The sequence below is a fragment of the Oncorhynchus keta genome, chromosome 21 (assembly GCF_023373465.1).
Source record: "Oncorhynchus keta strain PuntledgeMale-10-30-2019 chromosome 21, Oket_V2, whole genome shotgun sequence".
Taxonomy (NCBI): Eukaryota; Metazoa; Chordata; class Actinopteri; order Salmoniformes; family Salmonidae; genus Oncorhynchus; species Oncorhynchus keta.
The window spans coordinates 46511248-46529854 of record NC_068441.1 but is presented as its reverse complement, the minus strand read 5'-3'; the positions used below and the strand labels follow the sequence as shown (position 1 = coordinate 46529854).

The window sequence follows — 18607 nt, the reverse complement described above, 5'->3', positions numbered from 1 at the left end:
TACCATATTTGGTATATTAGATTACATGAAAAAGTCATCATCCAGAAGAGGTATGGTACCTTTGGTAGGGTTGGGTTATGTCCAATTAGATTGACTGCATTGGTATTACAAATCAATGGAAATCTGTGATTGCTACATCCATTTTTGGACTTTTAAACTCATGACATATAGACATTGATTCATTTCGAGATCCATTTAATCAACACACAATACAATTTTAAATATATATTTTAATGACAGGCAGACTAAATGAAATAATAAAATAAAAAAATATAATGAAATTGCCAACATCATGACAGAAAAAATATGTTTCTCAATCATCAATCAGTTTTTTTCATAATTTTCTTCGTAATTACAGACATTTTCATGAAGTTGTTTTTATTTACAATTACAAGAGCTTACATTGAGGCCACATACATGATTACACATGATAAAATAATAAAACTGTTTAAAAGGTAGCCCATGGTCAACACACTTATTGAAATCTGGCACTGCATGCCCCTAACTGGGTATCATGTGCATCCACAATACAGTATATACAGTATGATGTTGGTGAAAACGCACTTTGGCTCTTTGGTGATGAAATGTAACATACCCTTAGCATTATATCAAAAAAGTTGGATTTCTACGTAATACATTCGATAATGAGCACCGAGCTATGTTGGCATAGCCGTGCAGGTTTCTTTTAACAACTTTTGAGGATTTTACATTTTGTGGTCGTCAAGTTGTTTCCGCGGGTCACAAAAATCTAAATTAGCATGACACAAACTGAATTAAATGTTAAAAGTCTTTGAAAATAAAATGTTTGCTCAGTGGCGTGTATTCATGAATGCCAAGGGAAGCCAGGCTTCCCCAAATATTTGACCAATACATCTTTCTTCTCTCTGTGTTTTCATAATTTCCCTTCAATTCACAAGTGGCTGAATCTCACCGGAGAAATCTCATCTGAGTGAGGGAAACAGCGCCCCCTCTGTCTCAGTATGTATTGCCCATGTATCTGATGCTGTCTGAACAGGGAAACAGCACCCCCTCTGTCTCAGTATGTATCGCCCATGTATCTGATGCTGTCTGAACAGGGAAACAGCACCCCCTCTGTCTCAGTATTTTTTTATTTTACCTTTATTTAACCAGGCAAGTCAGTTAAGAACACATTCTTATTTTCAATGACAGCCTGGGAACAGAACTGCCTGTTCAGGGGCAGAACGACAGATTTGTACCTTGTCAGCTCAGGGGTTTGAACTCGCAACCTTCCGGTAACTAGTCCTTCCGGTTACTAGTCCAACGCTCTAACCACTAGGCTACGCTGTCGCCCATGTATCTGATGCTGTCTGGAACAAAAGAGTATTACATGTTGACGCAGTAGCAATTGATTAATTGATACCAGCAAGCATTTGGCCTCCCTTGATTTAAAAAAAATACAATAATTAGCCAATCATCGTTGAGCTAAGCTCAACAGTGGGTTGTCATGGTGTAGCGAAACACCCCCCCAAGGGAGGCCAGTTTAGATTTGGCTTCACACCAATCAAATCAGATCTTCTGATCTTCTTAATCTTTGTGTTGATGTACTGCAGTAACTTGCTTGCTAAATTGGCCCTTTCCTAAGCCATGGATGGAGATGTGGATTTAGACTTGTGGTTTTGACTTAATTCTCTGTACAGGCCAATGACAGCGATTCTGATCTAACCATAAATAAATATGTTGTACCACTGGCCTGAGATGATTGAAGTTCAATATGTAGCCTAGATGTAGTCTAGTAGGCTCACATTAACTAGCTAGCTAACTTAGCTGTTTCATTGTTGCCCAAGCGAGGAAGTTAGGCTAGCAAGCATTTTAGCTAGGTAGCCTATGACAACAAAACTAAAAGTGTACTGTATGGCAGAGCCCTAGACCGTTGTGCCAACATGAAAGCGAGGAGGATGGCATTGGCGTTCAACTAGTCTACCAGTAGGGGGAGTCCACATTTTTTGTTTTACTTGCATGCGCACACACACATACATACACACAGACTGACAGAAATCAATACCATGGACATAATTGATTGGACTAAATCTTTTTTGGTATCTTTAAGTTTGTTTTCAGTGTATTAAACTAAGCATACTGTATATAGCCTTGTTGATTTGATGATGTTTAAATGTTTTAGTTGAAATGGTGCTGAAATAGCAGAGGCAGTGCTCTTTTTGTCTTTGTGCTGACTTGTGGTAACTCTCTGCTTCTAAATCAGTAGAAAACATTAACTTGCTTGATGATGCTGAAGGTGATATATCTGTTTGTTGCATGCAATATTTTCTTTGTGGACTTCACTAGACAGATGTTGCTCTCCGGTTTTGTGAAACAAACTTATGTGTAGCTGAATTTATTCTACCACTGTGTGACTATTTGTCTTTTTGTTGTCACGGGCCTTATTGTATATCAATAACGGTGGCGTATGAACGAATGGGTTATAGAGCAAACAACGCAATTATCAAAACGTAGGTTGTAATATGACTTTTTGACCTTCTTGGCTTGCTCAGTGATTTTACCCACTCACGGCTCCTGGTACACGCTCAGTGATTTTACCCACTCACGGCTCCTGGTACACGCTCAGTGAAATCTTCAAAAAATAACAGTAAATTCAAATGAAACTGAAAAGCATATACTAAAATATTAAAATACAATATGTCTTCTCAAAATCGATATCCATCTTACCTCTACATTTTTTTTTTGTCTCAATGGGAAAGTGAGCCTGTCAGGTAGCCAGAAGCCCAGAGTCCAGCCTCACTGATCCAATGCAATTTTCCTAATTTTATAACTTTTGAGATTTTTTTCTCTGGCGTCCATTGTTTTAGTCACCGTAATTCTGACCATCCTTCAAGGGTAAAAACTCCAATAACTTGTGAACAAATTATGATAAAGACATGAAGTTTGGACCATTTGTTTTCTTAGAGGATTATCTACACAATTAACACATTAGTCTACCCATTTGTGAAAAGATGTGATTTTGACTTAAATAACACCCTTTAAACAGTACATATAAAGGGGGGCAATCAGACAGTAGAATGACGTCATGGCATTTCTGGAGCCCGTGTGATTGTTGGTCACAATATAGATGCTTTTTACTGCTCGTTACTGCGGACAGTCAGATCATTCCTTATGATGTCATTCACTGAAGAACAAGAAAGTGTGAGATAATGGTTAGGACAGTGTGTAACACATAGAGAGAGGCCTGTTGTGTACTAATGGTGTACTGCCAGTTTACAAATCGCATTGACACTTATGCTCCACAAGGTGTCATATCACCGTTTTTTCCTAGCAACCACAGGCAGAGATCATCTTTGCAACAGGTACTCACTTTATTTGGTAGTGCTTCCTGTTTCTGTACTACATAAGATCAAATGGAAACTTTTCTCTAGAATGTACAGGGGTGTATATGTGTTTTCCGACACCTACAGTATAAGCTAACCAAGGGCATTGTTTCCATGTTAAACCACATTCTGTAGCAAACTAACTATTATAATGTATCAGCCCTGGGTTCAAATACACATGTATATGAGTATCTGGTATTTAAAATACTTTTTCTGTGTATTTGAGCAGTCCAAAACAAGTACTCTTCTTTGAGTATTGGAATGGTAATTTGTAAAAACGAAATCGTCTACCAATTTGTATTTGAGAGTATTTTCAAATGCTTTTTTTCAAATACCTGGGTTAAATGCATGGGAGTGTATTTGGGCCAGTATATTTTAGTATTTTCAAATAAGTGAAAGTGTATTTCCAAAAACATTGACAGAATTTGTATTTTTATTGGTTTATTTTTAATGAATTTTAATGGTTATATATTGTCCTTGATCTGTTAATAAAACAGAATGAATAAATTATACTGTAATGTATTATACTGTAATGTACTATACTGTAATGTATTATACTGTAATGTACTATACTGTAATGTACTATACTGTAATGTATTATACTGTAATGTACTATACTGTAATGTATTATACTGTAATGTATTATACTGTAATGTACTATACTGTAATGTATTATACTGTAATGTATTATACTGTAATGTACTATACTGTAATGTACTATACTGTAATGTATTATACTGTAATGTACTATACTGTAATGTATTATACTGTAATGTACTATACTGTAATGTATTATACTGTAATGTATTATACTGTAATGTACTATACTGTAATGTATTATACTGTAATGTATTATACTGTAATGTACTATACTGTAATGTACTATACTGTAATGTATTATACTGTAATGTACTATACTGTAATGTATTATACTGTAATGTATTATACTGTAATGTATTATACTGTAATGTACTATACTGTAATGTATTATACTGTAATGTACTATACTGTAATGTATTATACTGTAATGTACTATACTGTAATGTATTATACTGTAATGTACTATACTGTAATGTACTATACTGTAATGTATTATACTGTAATGTACTATACTGTAATGTATTATACTGTAATGTATTATACTGTAATGTACTATACTGTAATGTACTATACTGTAATGTATTATACTGTAACTATACTGTAATGTATTATACTGTAATGTATTATACTGTAATGTACTATACTGTAATGTATTATACTGTAATGTACTATACTGTAATGTATTATACTGTAATGTATTATACTGTAATGTATTATACTGTAATGTATTATACTGTAATGTATTATACTGTAATGTACTATATACTGTAATGTATTATACTGTAATGTACTATACTGTAATGTATTATACTGTAATGTATTATACTGTAATGTACTATACTGTAATGTATTATACTGTAATGTACTATACTGTAATGTATTATACTGTAATGTATTATACTGTAATGTACTATACTGTAATGTATTATACTGTAATGTACTATACTGTAATGTATTATACTGTAATGTACTATACTGTAATGTATTATACTGTAATGTACTATACTGTAATGTACTATACTGTAATGTACTATACTGTAATGTATTATACTGTAATGTACTATACTGTAATGTATTATACTGTAATGTATTATACTGTAATGTACTATACTGTAATGTATTATACTGTAATGTACTATACTGTAATGTACTATACTGTAATGTATTATACTGTAATGTATTATACTGTAATGTACTATACTGTAATGTATTATACTGTAATGTACTATACTGTAATGTATTATACTGTAATGTACTATACTGTAATGTATTATACTGTAATGTACTATACTGTAATGTATTATACTGTAATGTACTATACTGTAATGTACTATACTGTAATGTATTATACTGTAATGTATTATACTGTAATGTATTATACTGTAATGTACTATACTGTAATGTATTATACTGTAATGTACTATACTGTAATGTACTATACTGTAATGTATTATACTCTAACATATGGCCTTTTTCTTTTTCCCTAACACAGTCCTCACCATATTTGAACAGTAAAGCTAACATTTTAATACTAACAATTAATACTTTTTTACTCTCCAGCATTTTGGATTTGAGATGAAATTATGAATATGAGGTCACAGTACACGTTTGTACTTGGTATAGTGATTGCGTGCAATGGATATGGGATCAAATATACTTCTGACTACTTCTTTAAGTGAATTTGAATTTGTGGAGAACTAGATACATGAAGTGCTTTTACTTCTAAACGGTAAATCAGATATTTATGAAAATTGCCTCAAATAAAAGGTGACACTCTGTACTCTTGATCTCAAATCCAAAATACTGGAGTATAGAGACAAAATGTAATAATAATATATGTTAGCTTCACTGTCCAAATATATATATGGTGAGAACTGCATGTCAATTCTGTCCAGATCACATGCTCAACTTCATTTTATTTACCTCTGAAAAGCAATTAATCATAAATGAACACACAAGGGAACAAGCCTCTGCAATAATCAACACAATACATGAATAACTAGATGTCATGGCAGACTTCGACACAACATGTAGAGAGAGTTCAGTCATGACGAAGGCTTACTAAATCGTCATTATTTGGATGCCAAATCACATTTAGCGACTAGGGGAGTCTAATTGTATCCATTCTGAAATGATCGATAGCTTGTACTCTCACTGACCTTGCCAGGCTTAGTGTCAGTTCACACATAGATAAACAACTTCAGCTGGCTTTTAGCTGGGGACTATTTAAAACTTTGACCCACATAGCTGGACAAGCAAGGAAAGGGAGCATCCACAAAAAAAGTGTTACTCTGAATCCCACATCAACCCCTACACCCTTCCACCCTGCCTCCTGGGTCATATGTGTCAAACTCATTCCACGGCAGGCCGAGTGTCTTCGGGTTTTCGCTCCACCCTTATACTTGACACGCTAATTAGTGTTTACAGGTTTCGGTTTTTCTATTTTCGAGGTAGCACATTAGCATGTAGGGAGCACTGATTTGTGTCACCTTGTTAGTAAGAATGTGTTACACCTGTGCTGGCTTGTCCATCTTGTTAGTGGGAACCTGTTTCACCTGTGCTGGCTTGTCCATCTTGTTTGTGGGAACCTGTTTCACCTGTCCTGGCTTGTCCATCTTGTTTGTGGGAACCTGTTTCACCTGTCCTGGCTTGTCCATCTTGTTAGTGGGAACCTGTTTCACCTGTCCTGGCTTGTCCATCTTGTTTGTGGGAACCTGTTTCACCTGTGCTGGCTTGTCCATCTTGTTAGTGGGATCCTGTTTCACCTGTCCTGGCTTGTCCATCTTGTTAGTGGGATCCTGTTTCACCTGTCCTGGCTTGTCCATCTTGTTAGTGGGATCCTGTTTCACCTGTCCTGGCTTGTCCATCTTGTTAGTGGGATCCTGTTTCACCTGTCCTGGCTTGTCCATCTTGTTAGTGGGATCCTGTTTCACCTGTCCTGGCTTGTCCATCTTGTTAGTGGGATCCTGTTTCACCTGTCCTGGCTTGTCCATCTTGTTAGTGGGATCCTGTTTCACCTGTGCTGGCTTGTCCATCTCGTTAGTCAGAAGGTGTTTCACCTGTGCTGGTTTGTCCATCTCAAACGCTTGTCCATCTCAAACGCTTGTCCATCTCAAACGCTTGTCCATCTCCACTTAAACGCTTGAGAGATATTGGGAAAGCTACACAAAGGTACACTTCACAGCAGCTGAGGTGCAGTTTCGAGCTCAACCGTTTAAGTTTGAAAGAAGGCAAATTTTTGTTATTATCTCTGTTTGTTTCGCTCCATATTCTTTTTACTCCCTGTCCTAAGTTGTTGTGGGTTTTTCTCTTCGTTTGTCTTTTCGAGAGTCAAACCTAGTGGCCATGGGTGTCTTTTAGAACCCCTTACTAGTGGCTTTGCCAACATTCAGTGGGCACCCACATGGGTGCCTTTTCAGAACCCCTTTTGAACCCCTTTCTGTTTTGTTTTGGTTGTCAAAATGTATTTTTCTTTGTTAGTTCCCTTTGTGGTGAGCGACACTGAGTTTGTCTTGTGGGAACGTAACATTAGTAAGGAACCCCAGTCTAGGTACTTGTAGATTTGAGAGAACTGAATAGGTGTATGCAACACCCTGGTAACTCCCTCTTGCCCTCTACTAAGTGGAATTGTCACCATATTACTAGCTAGGTTTCCATCCAATTGGAAACAGATTTTCATGTGAATATCAAAAATCTGCATAAAGAAAATATGCGCATTTTCCCACCAGTGGTTTGTTCCCACCAAGAGGATTTGTTGTGTATAAAAATCAGTGTGTGATGACATAGTACATAGTAAAAATGTACTTTTTCGCTAAAGTCTTCAAGTACCAAATAGAAATCTGACGTTCAATGTGTTTCCATCACATTCTGTCACAAACTATTGTGTTAAATAGCAAATGTGTCTACTCTGGTTTTGGCACGTGCTCTCTAGCCAACAGCTCACAGATGCAGTGTGGGTAGGCTAGTCTACATGATGAGACTAAAATGGATATGGAATATTATGGAATATTTTTATTTGTCAAATGGCAGTCAAGCATCGAATATGTCATCAGAATCAAACCCTTGATATTTATTGGAAAGGAGCATCAAGATCACCGTGCACTTTTACCACCCTGTGAAGTTCATCATAACTTGATTAATACAGTGGCTTGCGAAAGTATTCACCCCCCTTGGCATTTTTCCTATTTTGATGTCTTACAACCTGGAATTAAAAATATATTTTTTGGGGGGGCTTCTATCATTTGATTTACACAACATGCTTACCACTGTGAAGATGCAATATATATTTTTACTGTGAAACAAACAATAAATAAGACAAAAAAAACAGAGAACTTGAGCGTGCATAACTATTCACCCTCCCAAAGTCAATACTTTGTAGAGCCACCTTTTGCAGCAACTACAGCTGCAAGTCTCTTGGGGTATGCCTCTATAAGCTTGGCACATCTAGCCACTGGGATTTTTGCCCATTCTTCAAGGCAAAACTGCTCTAGGTCCTTCAAGTTGGATGGGTTCCGCTGGCGTACAGCTATCTTTAAGTCACACCACAGATTCTCAATTGGATTGAGGTCTGGGCTTTGACTAGGTCATTCCAAGACATTTAAATGTTTCCCCTTAAACCACTCGAGTGTTGCTTTAGCAGTATGCTTAGGGTCATTGTCCTGCTGGAAGGTAAACCTCTTTCCCAGTCTCAAATCTCTGGAAGACTGAAACGCGTTTCTATCACAAATCCCCCTGTATTTTAGTGCCATCCATCATTCCTTCAGTTCTGACCAGTTTCCCAGTAGCACCATTGAACCCCCCACATGATGCTGTGGGGATGGTGTTCTCGGGGTGATGAAAGGTGTTGGGTTTGCACCAGACATAGCGTGTTTGCTTATCTTATTCTTTAAGCAATGGCTTTTTTCTGGACACTCTTCTGTAAATCTCAGCTCTGTGGAGTGTACGGCTTAAAGTGGTCCTATGGCCAGATACTCCAATCTCCGCTGTGGAGCTTTTCTCTCCTTCAGGGTTATCTTTGGTCTCTTTGTTGCCTCTCTGATTAATGCCCTCCTTGCCTGGTCTGTGAGTTTTGGTGGGCAGCTCTCTCTTGGCAGGTTTGTTGTGGTGACATATTCTTTCCATTTTTTAATAATGGATTTAATGATGCTTCGTGGGATGTTCAAAGTTTTTGATCTTTTTTATAACCCAACCCTGGTCTGTACTTCTCCACCACTTTGTCCCTGACTTGTTTGGAGAGCTCCTTGGTCTTCATGGTGTCGCTTGCTTGGTGGTGCCCCTTGCTTAGGGGTGTTGCTGACTCTGGGGCCTTTCAGAACAGGTGTATATATACTGAGATCATGTGACAGATCGTGTGACACTTAGATTGCACACAGGTGGACTTTAATTAACTAATTATGTGACTTCTGAAGGTAATTGGTTGCACCAGATCTTATTTAGGGGCTTCATTGCAAAGGGGTGAATACATACGCAGGCTACACTTTTCCATTTTTAGAATTCTTTGAAACAAGTCATTTTTTTCATTTCACTTCACCAATTTGGACTATTTTGTGTATGTCCATTACATGAAATCCAAATAAAATCTATTTAAATTACAGGTTGTAATGCAACAAAATAGTAAAAATGCCAAGTGGGATAAATACTTTTGCAAGGCACTGTATGTAGCCTAATAAACTGCATAGTTTCCCGAGTCGTAGTGGGAGGACCACACACCAAATCATTGCATGACTCCAAGTTTACTTCGATATGATGGTTATTATATCAATATTTAGCATGAAGGCGTTTCCACCACCATTTCTTGCATAATACATTTTACCGAAACAAAAAGATCACACCATGTCGAACGAACTAATGATCTCTCTGCATTTCAAAAATGAATGAAATGAAACTTCCTGTTTCCATCACAGCTGTCATGATTTTTTTTATACGTTGTGACTGTACTCACATACGAACTGTGGATGGAAATGTGGTTACTCATAGCTATCTAATCTTTCAAAGGGATACTTCGGGATTTTGGCAATAAGGCCATTTATCTACTTCCCCAAAGTCAGATGAACTCATGGATACCATTATGTCTCTGTGTCCAGTATGAAGGAAGTTAGAGATAGTTTTGATAACTACCGTTAACTAAATGACTGGAAGTCTATGGGTATCTATGCTAACGCAACTTCAAACTTGTACGCAAAGACATAAAAATGGTATACATAAGTTCATCTGACTCTTAGGAAGTAGATAAAGGGCCTCATTGCCAAAACCCAGAATCTAGTGTTGGGTCTAAGAATTGATTTGATGCTGAGGGATTCAGAGTAGAAGAGGCCCAAATGCTAGGGCAGTTTATAATGGGAGGCTACTGCTGGCACACATTCACATACTGACTGTTAACATGTGCTCTACACACACACAAAAATGAAGGTTCCTCAAGGGTTCTTTGGGAAGGGTGATGGTTATATGTGGAACACTTGTTGCACTTCAATGGTTCTTTAAAGTTCATAAAAGGGTTGTTTGCTCTTTTAGTGATAATGTATGGGAGGTGGCTTACTTGAATATTTTGTTGCATGGTTTGCTCACAGCTCTTTTTGTGCAACCTCGAATGAGAGTGTCATTCCAGTTTACCTAAAGTGTTGTGTTATGCCATTACATATTATATATGAATGTGGCCAGTGATGGTGTCTTGTGGTTATTTATAGATCCATTCTCCATAAAGGTTCTATAAATAACCATAGAAAAGGGTTGTAACCATTGCAAAACCCTTTTTTGGTACTATATAGAACCTTTTTTAATGGTTCATTATAGAACCTTAGGGAAAAGTTTTTTTTACAGGACCATACAGGTTCCATTTGGAACCTTATGAGCATGGTTATTGAACCTTAAAAACAGGCTTCCGCTATGGTTACAAGACAAAGAACCCATATCTGGTACTATTTAGAATGTTTGTTTGTGTGTGTATATGTTCTGTTTCTGTTTGTTCATCATCAAATCAAAATCAAATCAAATTTATCTGTATCTCTTTTGTACAAACTGTAGTCAAGCTTAGGGATACGACTAAATGAGTTTCCTCTTAAAAACATATCAGAGTCTCTTTGAAGATGTTGCTGTGCACTGTGTATCAGTATAGTCCATCTCAAGTTCCAGCAGCAATAACCATTTAACCATACACATTGTCACGAATTCAAAACAACAAGTTAGAGGAGCCTGGGGTACAGTACGTTTCTGCAGTATCCAATATGTTTTGTACTAACTCACCATCATCCAGATAGGCTTGGTTCAGGTTTTCTTGCTTCGCTGTCACTTTCCCAGGGACTGGCCCACTCTGGCTCCCTGTAGCGGCTGGACCTCTCTGGGTCAGGATGTGGCTGTGTCGTGGTGGAGACCTGCTCAAGACAGGCACCACCGTGTGCATGAAGCCCTGGTACTGGCCTTCTGAGGAACAGGCCTCTGGCGAGTCACCAACCTTCCATAATGAAGCTGCAGCCCGGTACCCATCACCCACCATCGTGGCGTGCTGGTGTTGGTCCAATGGGACAGCTACGTTGACAACTCGCTGATTGGTGGCCGAGCGAGAGGGGTGGAATGGTTGGGACACTTGGCTGGAGTAATGCTGGGTATAGGACATCTGAGATGGGGAACCACTGTGGATCATCACTGGGTGGTGGTTCATATCTTGATACTGGACAGGGGTGCTACCCAGGCTTCGGCTTTTACTGGGGTAATAGACATATGGGTCCTGTGGTTGATAGGCATTGGGATCGTGATGGCTTGCACGCTGGCAGGATGCCAAGGATGTCATGCCAGCCACTATGTGGCTATTGGGGTTGAGATGGCTACTGGGGGTGTGGTGGTAGGACTTGGATGACATTCCTAGGATTTGGGAGACAGCGCAGCCCAGCTGGCCAAACTGGAAGTCATCTATGGGTTCCGTTTTAATGGCGGGAACTGAAAAGGACGTGAAATCTAAATAAAATTTTGGATTATAATTAACAGTTGGTGCTCAAAACAAGTTAAAGGGATAGTTCACACACGTTTTAAAAAATGACACATTGTCAATATGTAACTATTCCTTCAACTAGTAATCAATGGGATAGTGATGAAATTGTCAATGTAAGGCGTGGCCGTATTCAGTTCTAATGATGACTAAAAGATGTAAGGGTAGAGCAAGGATGGACTCACCGGTTAAAGGAGTGTAGGTGAAGTGCTGCGCCTGACTGCGTTTTCTCCTCCCGTTGATCACATAGAAGTTGACTTTAACCGCGTGATGAATGGTGGGATCTCGATACGGAGGGATCTCCACAAACAGCATGCTCTAGATATAACATATGGTGCAGATGAACGTCAATCAGTCATTTGTCATAGAGAGTATCACTGGCCGACGGTGTGGACATATCTATACTGAGACTGTATGACATCATGTAGAAGAACATTGACAAGGAAAAGTACACTGTTAAAATGAAGTGCTTTGTAACATCACAACTAGTGGCAACTGAGCTACCACCAACTTGAAGGAGACAAAACCATATCAAAAACACATCATCCTGAGATGTTCTGAAACATTACATGGTGTGTTGTAACACCACTTAATCAAGTGTTGTGCAACACCTTGCCAGGGACTGGCAGCACTAACAGAAAACATTGAAAACACTATTTTGGTGTTTCGAGTCCTGTTTAGTACAGAATTAGATATCTTCTATTTTGGTGTTGTTTCCACTCTCTAAAAGCTTCTAAACACCATTATGATATTTTAAGTCCCATTTAGGGCAGAATTAGATCCCTTTTTATGAAGTGTCTTAGCTTACATTTTTGGCCGGCATTGTCAAGTACAGTGTTCAAACAACCAGCACTAGCTGGAGGTTGAACTGCAAGAATATAATGTCAATTTGACTGACGGTTTTGATATGTGTTCATTATGAACCATTACACCTCATGGCACAACAAGCTTCATACTAATATACTTTTTTTTTCTTCAAACATGCATACAACATTGTTTGAAAGAATCAAAAAGTCAACTTTTTATTTTATTTCACACAATCATGTGGCAAGATAGGAAAAGCAAGGTGATTAAAACCAAAGACTTCCAATGAGTTCAATCCTTCAATTTTCTCTCTCAGTCTCTTTGGTTATCCTCATGAAAGAAATTGAGCAACTGTCATGACTTCCGCCGAAGTTGGTCCCTCTCCTTTTTCGGCGGCGTTCGGCGTTCAACGTCACCGGCCTTCTAACCATCGCCGATCCACTTTTCATTTTCCATTTGTTTTGTCTTTGTTTTACACACCTGGTTTCAATTCCCCAATTACACGTTCATTATTTAACCCTTTGTTTTCCCCATGGTTTTTGTGCGTGTTTGTTTATTGTAAGTTCGGTGTGATGTTTGTGGGCTTGGTGTTACTTCATGTATTTTGAATTTTTGAGTAAAATTCCTTTTGTTACTCATCTCTGCTGTCCTGCGCCTGACTCCTCTGCACCAGCTACACCCAGATCCTTACAGCAACATATTAATTTTGATATATTCTAACATTATTTTGGTAAAATTAAATTAACAAAATCATTGAAATTAATGAAAAAAGTGAAAACATATTTAACACTTCATTGAGGCAGTTATGAAATGACAGAGGGGATACAGATAGGTGGGAGAAACAGACTGAAGGGTTGTAGCAGGGAATTTAACCCCGGTCTTCAGTGTGGAAACGGGTGATGTGTCTATGCCGGAGGTGTTACCGCTAGACCACAGGCTCTGCAATGATCCAAGGTTTTTCCACCCCTGGTTGCGCAATCGATATGCTGATAAAATTTAGGGAGTCTTGTTTTCAGATAAGCCTTGTTAAAATCCCCAGCTACAATGAATGCAGCCTCAGGATGAATGGATTCCATTTTTTGGTCCATTTAAATTCACCCCAGAATAATTTCTTACATTGTGGCTGTGGTTGATTGAGTAAATGTACCATCTTACTGCCCCTCCTGTTTCTAATCTGTCTAATAAAAGCGTTGAACAAATAAAGGTGGAATTTCACAAAAAAATATTGATATTTAGGTTATAAACTAGTAGCATTTGTAAACCATTGATCGTATGAGAAAACACAGTTTTTGTGTTTTGATGCTGACTTTTACATGCACTGAAACCCCAAAAAGTGTTTTCACAACACTCTCTTAAAAACACCAATATTCAGGTTGAAGGACCACTTTGAGTGTTTCAGAGTACTTCATTTCTGTTTTAAAGGTGCAATATGCAGAAATTGCTCCGCCATTTCCTGGTTGATAAAATTCTAATTGTTTGCCTAATTTCAGTTTACGTGACAAAACAAGCAATGCATAGTGTAGAGAATCATTGTAACATCTAAACTGCTGTGAAATATATTTTCAATAACCACAAATATTGTATTTACAGCTGTTTGAAGCTGGTGTACAAAAACTTAAGAATGGGAAGCATAGAAATAGCTCACATAGAACAGATCTACCGTTCCTTAGAGTTGCGTTCAATGAGAATGATAGATCTTTAACTCACATTTCTATGTGAATTTGGTCGGGTCACCCCAGAAAGTTACATATTACAGCGTTAAAACACATTCAGTGTATCATAACTCTTATATTGGGTTTAGATTGAAACACCCTCCAAACACCAGATTTCAGCTTAGGTGCACTACTTCTCATGGTTTCACTACACAGTCATGGTGTTCTGAGACTTTCTATTTTTACAGTGTAGGAGTTAGCTAGTACTGTTGGTAAAGGTGATAGGACGGTAACTCACTTTCTGGCTCTTGTCTCGGTCTACTGTAGCTTCTGCTTCCCAGATTTGCACCCCGTCTGAAAGAAACACAATGCAGTGTACCTTAATCAGGAGGGGAGCAGAGATTGATATGAACAAACCATACAATAAGTAGAGAGGAATATGAAGGCAGGAATGTGAAGAAGGGAGTGTGAAGGCAGGAATGTGAAGGAAGGAGTGTGGAGGCAGAAATGTGAAGGCAGGAGTGTGAAGCCAGGAATGTGAAGGTAGGAATGTGAAGGAGGGCGTGTGAAGGCAGGAATGTGAAGGTAAGAATGTGAAGGAGGGAGTATGAAGGCAGGAATGCGAAGGCAGGAATGTGAAGGCAGGTATGTGAAGGAGGGAATGTGAAGGCAGGAGTGTGAAGGCAGGAATTTGAAGGCAGGTATGTGAAGGCAGCTAGAAACTAGAAATACAATTTATTGTTATTATTAAAAATATAAGTATATAAAACAAGTTAGCTGGTGTATTTACAGTCAAATAGAAGCTTTAACATTCCACAAACACTCACCAACAAACACAGGTCTGTGTTGGTAGCATCAAATTTAGCAATTACAAAAACAATTGTCACAATGTTAAGCAAGCATCTGTAAACCTATAATGGTGATGAGGATTTATATAAAAACCCCATATCCACCCCCACGTTCCTCTCAGAAACTGGTACGTAGGCAGTATCAGTAATGATTGCCATTGATCTCTGTTTTAGTATATTCCCATCTCAACGTTTACCTCCTGCTTAGAGACCACGTTTTGAGTAAAGTGAGATAGAAACGTCTGTCTGCTTGGAGATGGTATCGATGTTTGTCTAACCACATCCTCTCGCACTAAACCACATGCTAAACAAGAGAGCAGTTTACAAGCTCATAACAGTGCCTTTATTCTGCACCCAGGCCTTGTTAGCTAACACCTCTATGTTAGAAGACCCAGATGTTGTTACCTAACACCTCTATGTTAGAAGACCCAGACCTTGTTACCTAACACCTCTATGTTAGAAGACCCAGACCTTGTTACCTAACACCTCTATGTTAGAATACCCAGACCTTGTTACCTAACACCTCTATGTTAGAAGACCCAGATGTTGTTACCTAACACCTCTATGTTAGAAGACCCAGACCTTGTTACCTAACACCTCTATGTTAGAAGACGTAGCACTGGCCAGGCTAAGATCATGGGTTCCATTCCCAGGCTAAGATCATAGGTTCCATTCCCAGGCTAAGATCATGGGTTCCATTCCCAGGCTAAGATCATATTCCATTCCCAGGCTTCCATTCCCAGGCTAAGATCATAGGTTCCATTCCCAGGCTAAGATCATAGGTTCCATTCCCAGGCTAAGATCATCCATTCCCAGGCTAAGATCATAGGTTCCATTCCCAGGCTAAGATCATAGGTTCCATTCCCAGGCTAAGATCATAGGTTCCATTCCCAGGCTAAGATCATAGGTTCCATTCCCAGGCTAAGATCATAGGTTCCATTCCCAGGCTAAGATCATAGGTTCCATTCCCAGGCTAAGATCATAGGTTCCATTCCCAGGCTAAGATCTTAGGTTCCATTCCCAGGCTAAGATCATAGGTTCCATTCCCAGGCTAAGATCATAGGTTCCATTCCCAGGCTAAGATCATAGGTTCCATTCCCAGTCTAAGATCATAGGTTCCATTCCCAGGCTAAGATCATAGGTTCCATTCCCAGGCTAAGATCATAGGTTCCATTCCCAGGCTAAGATCATAGGTTCCATTCCCACAGGAAAAAAGTGTCTGCTAACTGGCATATTTGATTGATTTGTGTTCTTTGAGCATGTGCAGTGCATAACTGTTTTGTGACTGTTTCAACTTCAAGCTTTTGGGAGTAGTGCATCACTGTAAAACGATTATCTAGTTTCCCTTCCTGTATTGCAGTCAGGATGTTATTACGACAGAACTAGACATATCACTGCCCTGTACTATGGTTCCAGTGCTAACAGTTGCCTTGGCAATATGCAAACTGGATGGGAATACAAATAAACAAACTAGATGATAATAATCATATCCATGTTGGGCTAGTAGTGGTGGTCTGAAATAAATCTTTGTATTATACAGCCATGGTGATGATTGAGAGCTTGGAGTCCATTGAAACCAGTCCATTGAGAACAGTAATCTATACAAATCTAAGCAGGTCAAAGCGGTGCAGGTTGGTTTCAGAACATGCAGTACATTAATTCTAGATCACAACAGAGTAGAATTGCGAGAGAAAGAGCGAGCCAAAGGTTAAAACAATTAATTCATAAATAAATAATGTTCTGGAAATTGTCCTCTCAATAGGACAACTATTAATAATGATCATTTAGAGCTGTAGGAACTCAGAGGCCTTGTGGTTTGAGTGTCTGCCCTGAGATCGGAAGGGTGGGAGTTTGATAGTCGTAAGAATCCGACCCGGTGCATCTCTACTTGGCACTCAGCATTAAGGAGATAGATTTGGAGTAGGGTTGAATATTTTACAAATGTTCCATCCCGAGAGTAAATCCCTTTTCTCTCAGGTAACCCGTTCATACTTCCGGCGCCGACAGAGATGGCCGCCTCGCTTCGCGTTCCTAGGAAACTATGCAGTTTTTTGTTTTTTTATGTGTTATTTCTTACATTAGTACCCCAGGTCATCTTAGGTTTCATTACATACAGTCGAGAAGAACTACTGAATATAAGATCAGCGTCAACTCACCATCAGTACGACCAAGAATATGTTTTCCGCAACGCGGATCCTGTGTTCTGCCTTACAAACAGGTCAATGGAATGGATCGCATGCAGCGACCCCCAAAAAAAAACGACTTCGTAAAAGAGGGAAACGTAGCGGTCTTCTGGTCAGACTCAGGACACGGGCACATCGCGCACCACTACCTAGCATTCTTCTTGCCAATGTCCAGTCTCTTGACAACAAGGTTGATGAAATCTGAGCAAGGGTAGCATTCCAGAGGGACATCAGAGACTGTAACGTCCTCTGTTTCACCGAAACATGGCTCACTGGGAAGACGCTATCCGGGGCGGTGCAGCCAGCGGGTTTCTCCACGCATCGCGCCGACAGAAACAAACATCTTTCTGGTAAGAAGAGTGGCGGGGGCGTATGCCTCATGACTAACGAGGCATGGTGTGATGAAAGAAACATACAGGAACTCAAATCCTTCTGTTCACCTGATTTAGAATTCCTCACAATCAAATGTAGACCGCATTATCTACCAAGAGAATTCTCTTAGATTATAATCACAGCCGTATATATCCCCCAAGCAGACACATCGATGGCTCTGAACTAACTTTATTTAACTCTTTGCAAACTGGAAACCACTTATCCGGAGGCTGCATTCATTGTAGCTGGGGATTTTAACAAAGCTAATCTGAAAACAAGACTCCCTACATTTTATCAGCATATCGATTGCGCAACCAGGGGTGGTAAAACCTTGGATCATTGTTACTCTAACTTCCGCGACGCATATAAGGCCCTGCCCCGCCCCCCTTTCGGAAAAGCTGACCACGACTCAATTTTGTTGATCCCTGCCTACAGACAGAAACTTAAACAAGAGGCTCCCACGCTGAGGTCTGTCCAACGCTGGTCCGACCAAGCTGACTCCACACTCCAAGACTGCTTCCATCATGTGGACTGGGACATGTTTCGTATTGCGTCAGATAATAATATTGACGAATACGCTGATTCGGTGTGCGAGTTCATTAGAACGTGCATTGAAGATGTCGTTCCCATAGCAACGATAAAAACATTCCCTAACCAGAAACCGTGGATTGATGGCAGCATTCGCGTGAAACTGAAAGCGCGAACCACTGCTTTTAATCAGGGCAAGGTGTCTGGTAACATGACCGAATATAAACAATGCAGCTATTCCCTCCGCAAGGCTATTAAACAAGCTAAGCGTCAGTACAGAGACAAAGTAGAATCTCAATTC

General features: G+C 39.1%; 1 protein-coding gene across 5 annotated transcripts in view; it reads right to left on the bottom strand.

Annotated features, from left to right (window-relative positions):
- Window positions 1–1100: 1100 nt before the first annotated feature.
- LOC118399721 (nuclear factor of activated T-cells, cytoplasmic 2-like) overlaps window positions 1101–18607 on the bottom strand; it is a 44671-nt gene continuing 27164 nt past the window's right edge. For 2 of the 5 annotated variants that reach the window (XM_052474035.1, XM_052474036.1), the window contains exons 7-9: window positions 14674–14729; window positions 12105–12237; window positions 11095–11888 (exon numbers count right to left, since the gene is read on the bottom strand). In XM_052474035.1, the coding sequence (XP_052329995.1) occupies window positions 11107–11888; window positions 12105–12237; window positions 14674–14729 (971 nt within the window). In that variant the 3' untranslated portion in view covers window positions 11095–11106. Of the gene's footprint in view, window positions 3143–11094; window positions 11889–12104; window positions 12238–14673; window positions 14730–18607 lie in introns of those variants that run through there. The other 3 variants (XM_052474038.1, XM_052474039.1, XM_052474037.1) reach the window with 3 other exon arrangements.